At 41.6% G+C, this 8,045-nt stretch overlaps 1 protein-coding gene across 1 annotated transcript; it reads left to right on the top strand.

Annotated features, from left to right (window-relative positions):
- LOC148474991 (elongation factor 1-alpha) lies at positions 1-8,045 on the top strand. The gene is made up of 7 exons (XM_088457902.1): positions 1-400; positions 3,006-3,185; positions 3,257-3,553; positions 4,151-4,301; positions 4,998-5,254; positions 6,749-6,983; positions 7,785-8,045. The coding sequence occupies exons 1-7, from the start codon at positions 254-256 to the stop codon at positions 7,865-7,867; spliced, it is 1,350 nt and encodes a 449-aa protein (XP_088314028.1). The 5' UTR covers positions 1-253; the 3' UTR covers positions 7,868-8,045.

The following is an 8,045-nucleotide window of genomic DNA, read 5'->3' on the forward strand; positions in this document are numbered from 1 at the left end:
GGGGTGGGTTTTGCCAAACAGAGAGATAGGAGAGCTGTGGTTTGTGAGGCTGTATTGGGAGAAGGAGGAGAGCTGTGGTTTGTGAGGCTGTATTGGGAGAAGGAGGAGAGCTGTGGTTTGTGAGGCTATATTGGGAGAAGAGCTGTGGGTTGTGAGGCTGTATTGGGAGAAGGAGAGCTTGGTGTGGTTTGTGAGGCTGTATTGGGAGAAGGAGAGCTCTGTGTGGTTTGTGAGGCTACAGTAGGAGGAGAACATGACTGAGAAAGGAAAGGCTCATCTGAATATTGTCATCATTGGACATGTGGACTCTGGTAAATCCACCACCACTGGTCACCTCATCTACAAGTGTGGTGGCTTTGACCCCAGGTCTCTGGAGAAGCTGGAAGCTGCAGCTGGTCAGGTACTGTATGAGGGCTGAAGTCCTAATTGCAGTTGGTAACTACCCTAAGGGGATGAAAAAATGTACCTACCCTTAGGGGTCCATGTACCAAGCTTTAGAGAGGGATGAAGTGAATTGAGAAAGCCCCAACCAATCTGTTAACTTTTTTTATGTTCCAGGTTGTGTTAGAAAAAAAAAAAGCTCAGTAGGAGCTGACTGGTTGGTACTTTTTAGTCTCTATCCACTTTCTCTCTCAAAGGCTTAGTACATGGACCTTAGTCATGCAAGTTGTCCATGGGGGAGGTGTATTAATCCTTGGAGTGATGAATGGAAAAAAATAATCAAAGTTTGGAGAGCTCATGTACCAACCAATCCACTCTGAGCTTTAATCTTTCACGTACAGCCTGGTTTTAACTACCCCCTGAAGTTGTCCATAGATGCTGATTGGTTGCTTACAGCCTGTCATTTGAATTAGTGTGCTAGATTAATGATTTGGAAGGCTATTGGGTGGGATGGGAAACTTTTCTACTTATAACCCCACCCCCTTACCCCATCATGGGTGTGTTTACTATGCTTTGGATGGAGATAAAGTACCATCTAATCTGCTCTTAACTACCATGTCTCAGGCTGTTTGAAAGATGAATTAGGAGCTGATTGGTTGGTACATTATCTATGTTCACATTTTTTTTTTTTCATCCAAAGCTTAGTGATTAGACCCATGTGTTTTATAGGCCCCAGATGAATACTCTGTAGTTATCTGCTGTATAAAATGTCATTGCTTCTAGGAATCTGCAGGGTTTATGCCCATAAACCAGTCCTGATGTGACTAAGGGCTTCTTACCCTGTACTGTTCATAAATTGTGGCTTTTTGCCAGTCCTTATCCTGGGTAAGTGCTGGCTTTGTATGTGAGGTAGAGACATTGTATTGCCTCCTAGATCTGTAATAACCAGCTGGTAGCTGTGTGTTTCTGTAGCTAAATCTCCAATGGCTTCATTAACTTATTCCAGTGTTTAAAACTGTTAATGAATTTGTGTTCCGCCACTAGCATGGGATGTTATCGCTCTAAGGGTAGATTGGTTGGTATGCTTTCTAACAGTCCAAAGACTGGGGGGGGCCTATTCATCACCTCGCCCCTCACTGCTGGGGCTACTTAATACCAGAGTAACTTATCATTACTCCGGTCCCCACAGTCAGTGGAGCAGGTACAGAAGTAGCTGCGTTACTTACCTGTCCCCGTGGCACCTTCTGACCTCAGGTCACACATGTGCAAAGCCACCAGGGGAGTCTGTGGAGGTGGCGGAGGGATCCGCACTTGTTATTGCGGGCAAACTCTGAACTTTGTTTTCGGAGTTTGCTGAATGTGAGGTGGTCCTATTCAGACCCCTGATGAATGATCCGGTAACTTGCTGTAAATGTTTCCGCATGGTTACCGAGCCATTTAATGTGTGGTGTATAGACCCTTGTGCCAGACAAATTACGGGTTGTTTTGGGGAACTTTACCGCTTTATTTTTCTCCAATGCTTTGATAAATATTCCTCCTCTGACTGATACGTGGCGGCTTTCTGCACAGGTTACACTTTATAGTCTTATTACTGGCCTGTACATTGTTGGACTTTCCAATCTGTCTGTTTTAAGAGTCCATTTCTGCTTTCCCATTGCACTAACCTGGGCAATTACTGTAACTACAAAAAAAATCAGCCTGGATGGTTGCAGTGAAAAAACGAGGCTGGAATCCTGTGGACAATTGTCAGGATGGCTGCTCTGAAACTCTTTACTTTGCCCTATTGCAGTCAGTAGTACTGCCCAATGAGATGCCCACACAGTGATGCTAGCCATTCTTGTGTATGTCTGGCCTCTGACAATGTGTTATGTGGTTTTTAATGACTTTGGGGTCTATGTACTAAGCCTTGGGGAGAGAAATTAGATGGGGGGGTAAAGTACCAACCAACCGGCTCCTAACAGAAGAAGTCTGTATAGTGAGTTAGAAGCTGGTTGGTACTTTATCTCCATGCTCTTTTGATGTACACTTAGGACAAACTAGGCAGCAAGTTGTTACTCTACCCCTTGTTATCTGTGGGTTGATACCTTTAAAGGCACAGATCTTACAATGATAAAATGTTTGTTCTCTGGTCAGGCTTGCTCACTTTGTTAAATCATCAAAACAATGTCCTTGCACTTTTTTTTTTTTTTTTTTTTTTGTATCTTTCTGTGCAGCCGGTGACACTTGGCTTTTGTGGAACTACAAATCCTAGCTTATCTGTAGCATGTCTGGCAGGGCATGCTGATGACTGTAGCTCTACATTAATCTATGGTTTGCTTACTTTAAATTGTAACTTGCTTGCAGTATGTGGGTTGCTTCCGCAGCAGACCCCTGGTTTGGCTACATGCTAATTAAGGGGGTTATTAAAGGACCACAAACCTAAATTATGTACTGTTTTAAATGAAAGAGTGATGAGCATTCACAAATAAACTTCTATATACATTGAAAGAAAGTGAGAGAGTTAATATACAGGATAAAGTGAGTCAGTTAATGTGCAACCTTAATTACCAACTACATTGTTTATTTTGTATATTAGCTCCCAGCATGTGTGCACAATTGGTAACCTTAATGAACCACTATCCTAGATTGGGAAAAGCTCCTTCAAGTATGCATGGATCCTGGACAAGCTGAAGGCAGAGAGGGAGCGAGGGATTACCATTGATATATCGCTCTGGAAATTCCAAACCAACAGATTTACAATCACCATCATTGATGCTCCTGGGCACAGGGACTTTATTAAAAACATGATCACTGGAACTTCTCAGGTAGGGCTCTGTTGGGTTTCGCTTTGCATAGAGCACGTTCTGGCCAGTCACTAAATTCACTCTCCTTTCAGGCTGATGTGGCTCTTCTAGTGGTTTCTGCTGCCACTGGTGAGTTTGAGGCTGGCGTGTCTAGAAATGGTCAAACCAGGGAACATGCTCTTCTGGCCTACACCATGGGCGTGAAGCAACTCATTGTGTGTGTGAACAAGATGGACATGACTGACCCTCCTTACAGCCAGAAGAGGTTTGATGAAGTGGCAAAGAATGTCACCATCTACCTGAAGAAGATTGGATATAACCCCAACACCATCCCGTTTGTCCCAGTGTCTGGGTGGACTGGAGAAAACATCACTTCCCCAAGTCAGAAGGTAACTTATTTCCACAATGCTCCTTGAAGACTAATTGTTTGTGGTGTACCCCAGTTGTTCATTTTGGTCTCAACATTGTTTCAACATGGTTATTGGGGAAAGATTATAGCCAAATGTATAAATTCTAAATATTTTGTGGACGTCTGTGGGTCCTTTACACAAGTACATGTGGAGTGTAGAGAAGTCCATGAGAAGTTTGCAGTCTGTATTTTACATGTGTCCTCGTATGTGTAATAGGGAATTCCTTGTTGGACCAATTGCCCAATCAAGCTGAATATCCCAGGGAATGCTCACTTATTACTGACTAGGCAACTGCCAGGATGTGGCACAAGGTCACCATGAATCTGAGGACTAACACTCTCGACATACTAGTTCTTGTTTCATGGGACTACTCTGATTTGTGCTACAATTACTAGTTTCTGTCAAAAAGAGCAAGTCCATCTAGACTGATCCTATCAAACCGGTGGCAGGGGGTGGATTATGTTTACAAACTAATGTTTTCAGCCAAGGGAAAGCTGCTTCTTCCTGACATTCATTGCCAACAGTCTTCAGTGTTTATTGATACTTAAATCCACTCACTGACTCTGATCTTCTCAGATGAGCTGGTTTAGAGGGTGGAAGGTGAAGCGAAAAGATGGATTTGCTAAAGGACAATCTCTGCTGGAGGTGATAGATTCTTTGGTTCCTCCAGTCCGTCCAGCCAACAAGCCCCTTCGATTACCCCTACAAGATGTGTATAAGATAGGTGGTAAGATTCCTTTCATTCTGTCCTCAATCTATTGCAGACACACAAATATTCCATGTGACAGATACCTTGGAAAACAAAATACAGGCTCTTGGATTTCCCAGTCTCTGCAATATTTAAGAGTGCCAAGCTTCTACCGACTAGCATGGCCTTGAAGCAATTTGCACACTACTGCACTTTGTTTCTGGTAACAAAGCATCTCTGCTATATTGGAGAAACTCCTACATTGTAGGGTTTATTGTGAGATTGAATCCAGGCCTGAAGGCCTTTCCAACTATTAAAATGTAAACAAACAAAATTTTAATTGTAGTAGCTACACCTTCATGGTTCATGTGACCTGGAAAATCTGTATCCTTTACCTGTAGTCCTGCATTCTGTACATCTGAGCTGGTCCCTTGTGAAACGCAACCACTTGCTAGAACCTAGAGGCACTTCTGCATGAGTGACAGTGGCTTCTGATAGTCCAACTCAAACCGCAGAAGTCCTTCAATATCTGAGTCTGGCCTAGCATTATTTAAAAAGATTCCTAACATCTACACGAGTGTCAGGGGCCCTAGAGCTGGTTGTCTAGTACCTTCTAATAAAACTAATCTAGAAAGGACAAGTAGTTCATAAATATTTATTTACAATCTGTATATTATGATTCCATATATAACGCTGCCATTAATCTACTCCTTTTCGCTGTCCTACATTCACAAGGAATTGGTACCGTTCCTGTTGGTAAGATTGAGACTGGGATCCTGAAGCCAGGGATGACCATCTCCTTTGCACCATCAAACTTTACTGCAGAAGTGAAGTCTATAGAGATGCACCATGAGCCCCTTCAGACTGCGTTCCCTGGATATAACATTGGGTTCAATGTCAAAAACATTGCAGTCAAGAATCTGAAGCGTGGAAATGTTGCTGGCAATTCAAAGAGTGATCCACCCACGGAGGCCACCAGCTTTACAGCTCAGGTATGGAGCAGTTTTAATTGTTTGTTTTTTGCATCCTTAACAGTCTTAATTCCCCACCCACCTGTTCAAAATGTTTCTGGCTAATACAGAGGTGTCCTCATACTGTAAATCTAGCTGCCTTGAGCATTAAATAGCCCTTCTAGTCATGCTGTGACTCTAGTGCTGAGTTTTATTCTATTTTTTTTGTGCAACTTTTGTGTTGCACAGGGATGCTAATAAAAGTGCAAGTAGCTTCTGATTAAAAAGTTATGGCATACCGATATTCTGTGTGCAACTGTGGCTATAGCTGCACAGGAAATGCTGCGTGTCACCGGCTGTAACGTTGCGTTTTGCAATCGGATGCAGCCGCACACTGAATGTAGGCATGCCGCATATTGTAATCAGTGGAAGCAGCTTGTGCGTCCTATTGGCGTCGCTGTGAAACACCTTTTTGAAGGTGACTCTGCATTACAGTCACACGGATCTCCCGCAATGTGTATCGCAACCAGCAGTACATGGAGGATAGATGTGTCCATATAAATCTGTAAGATGGAGAACTACAATTTAACATTGGTTTGTGCATGGTTAGAAAGGTTTGGGTAGTACACGAAGAGGGTTATTCAATATGAAAGGTTAACTTCCCTGGCGAAGTTAACGTTTCATATCGGAGTTTTTTTCTGTGTAAAGGTATGGTGCGCGCTCCCGATTATCCACGTATTCAAAATAAAATTAACGAAAACAGGAAACAAGTTGGATTTGCGTAAAGTTACAAATTTTTCCTTAAAATAATTGTAAGAGCCCCCTAAAGTTGGAAAAACATGGGGGAACACTATGGGTACCCCCATTTTAGCCTTTAATTGAAAGTCGGGGATTTAAATAGTCGCAGCAGGTGTTTTTTTCCCGACATTGATGAAGTGATGCAGAAGAGCACTTAGGTTCTTTTTTTTCGTTTTTTTAAGTGGTCCCATCAAATTTGGGTACATGAAAATGGGTACTAGCATATTTTTAAGTCCCTAAGGTAAGTTTTTAAAAATTCTGCATTTGTGCACCTGCCGCTATAATTCTATTCTAGAAAACACCTACCGCATACATGCAGAATAGCCCTGAACCTATTTCCCTATTGTTTAACAATTTTTTCCCCATTTTTTTTTTTTGCACCCCAATTTTTTCTTTAATTTTTTGGGGTGTCCCTATTTTTTTTTTAAAACTTTTTTGGACAGTTCTTTTTTTAAATGTCATTCCCAGGGGTGCAGGCTATTTAAGCCTGCACCCCTAAACCCCAAATCTGCACTTTTTTCGACGCCTATTCAATGGTGAAAAGTTATCACCGTTTTTTATCAGACTTTTCAAAACTGCGATAAGTCTTTGAAATTGAATACGGTGTAAAACTAAAACCAGTGATATTAACGCAAAAAACTGTTCATCGCACCCATATTGAATATCCCTACAAGCCTGGTAACAAGTGGAGGGGTCTCTGTCTCTATCTATATATCACTTTTATTTATTTTTTCTTAGTTGATTATATTGAACCACCCTGGATTCATCAAAGCTGGCTATTCCCCAGTCATAGACTGTCACACTGCTCACATCACCTGCCAGTTCTCAGAACTTCAGGAGAAGATTGATCGGCGATCTGGCAAAAAACTGGAGGACAATCCTGCTCTACTGAAATCTGGAGATGCAGCAATTGTGAAGCTGAAGCCCATCAAACCCTTCTGCCTGGAGAGGTTCTTTGACTATCCGCCTCTGGGTAATTATCAGTCTTATTAATTGGGATTGTCCTAAACTGGTGGTAAAGACTAAATGTGAATTCATATGTAACTATTTTTCAACCAACTATTTTCTGTCAGATTTTCTCTTGGGAAAAAGAGAATTTTCTGAATTGTAATTAAAGATTTACAACTATGAACAAAAAAATGTTCCTTCCTTAAATGAAAATTGTTATGATGGACTATGAACTACAAACTGGAGTGCGCTTGAACAATTGAGCGTTATAACTCAGAAAACAAATTATTTATTTTGAATGATGGCGACAAATCATTCAAAAAAATCGTTACATGTGTATGCACCTTAAGGGGTATATTAAAGTTTGTTTTTGTTTTTTTTTTTACTATAGCTGGAGGTGTTCCTCGCAGCAACCAATCCTACTCTAGTCACTGGATCCCTTTCTAGTCTGTAGCATACGGCATAGATTCTGGTGGGTTGCCCTGGGAAGTACCCTCCACCTTTGTGTCATAAATGTACTCCTAAAAAATGCTTTTAGTTCTGAACTGGTACAAGTCAGGGTTTCTCTCTCATAGAGGCCACATCTCCAGAAGTTTAAAAACCTAAGTGATGGTGGACCTCAGAATGGGCATTGGTCACTAGGCCATGACAAGGGGTGGGTTGACTATTGCTCTGGCCAATTCAATGAGTTGGCACATGAGTCTTTGTATAAAGAACTGATCAGAAGACTAATAGGAAGTATTGGTGTAGTTCTGTAATGGTTACACACCCTAGAGGGCTTGATCTAAATGCCACATAACCTCTTGTTGTTGCTGTTTTCCTGCAGGGCGATTCGCTGCCCGGGATTTGAAGCAAACTGTTGCTGTGGGCGTTGTAAAATCTGTGGAAAGACGAGGTTTGGCTAAATGAACTGTCCAGAAACCAGCTGTATGAATGAAATGAAGAACCCCAATTATTTTTTTTTTCTTTCCTGTTAATGCTTGGAGTGATCTACATAAACTTGTGAATAGATCAGCAGAGAACAGTGATGTATAACTGTTTATCTTGTGACTGTTTTTTGTTTGGTTCATTAAAAGATTTAACCCTA

Source organism: Taudactylus pleione, unplaced genomic scaffold (genome assembly GCF_031769625.1).
Source record: "Taudactylus pleione unplaced genomic scaffold, aTauple2 ptg000791l, whole genome shotgun sequence".
Taxonomy (NCBI): domain Eukaryota; kingdom Metazoa; phylum Chordata; class Amphibia; order Anura; family Myobatrachidae; genus Taudactylus; species Taudactylus pleione.

Bases quoted from the DNA above. Each gene is read 5' to 3' on its own strand.
- LOC148474991 (XM_088457902.1), top strand. From the start codon at position 254: ATGACTGAGAAAGGAAAGGCTCATCTGAATATTGTCATCATTGGACAT. The intron at 401-3,005 runs GTACTGTATGAG...CCACTATCCTAG, and splicing joins TGGAAGCTGCAGCTGGTCAG to ATTGGGAAAAGCTCCTTCAA. The intron at 3,554-4,150 runs GTAACTTATTTC...TGATCTTCTCAG, and splicing joins TCACTTCCCCAAGTCAGAAG to ATGAGCTGGTTTAGAGGGTG.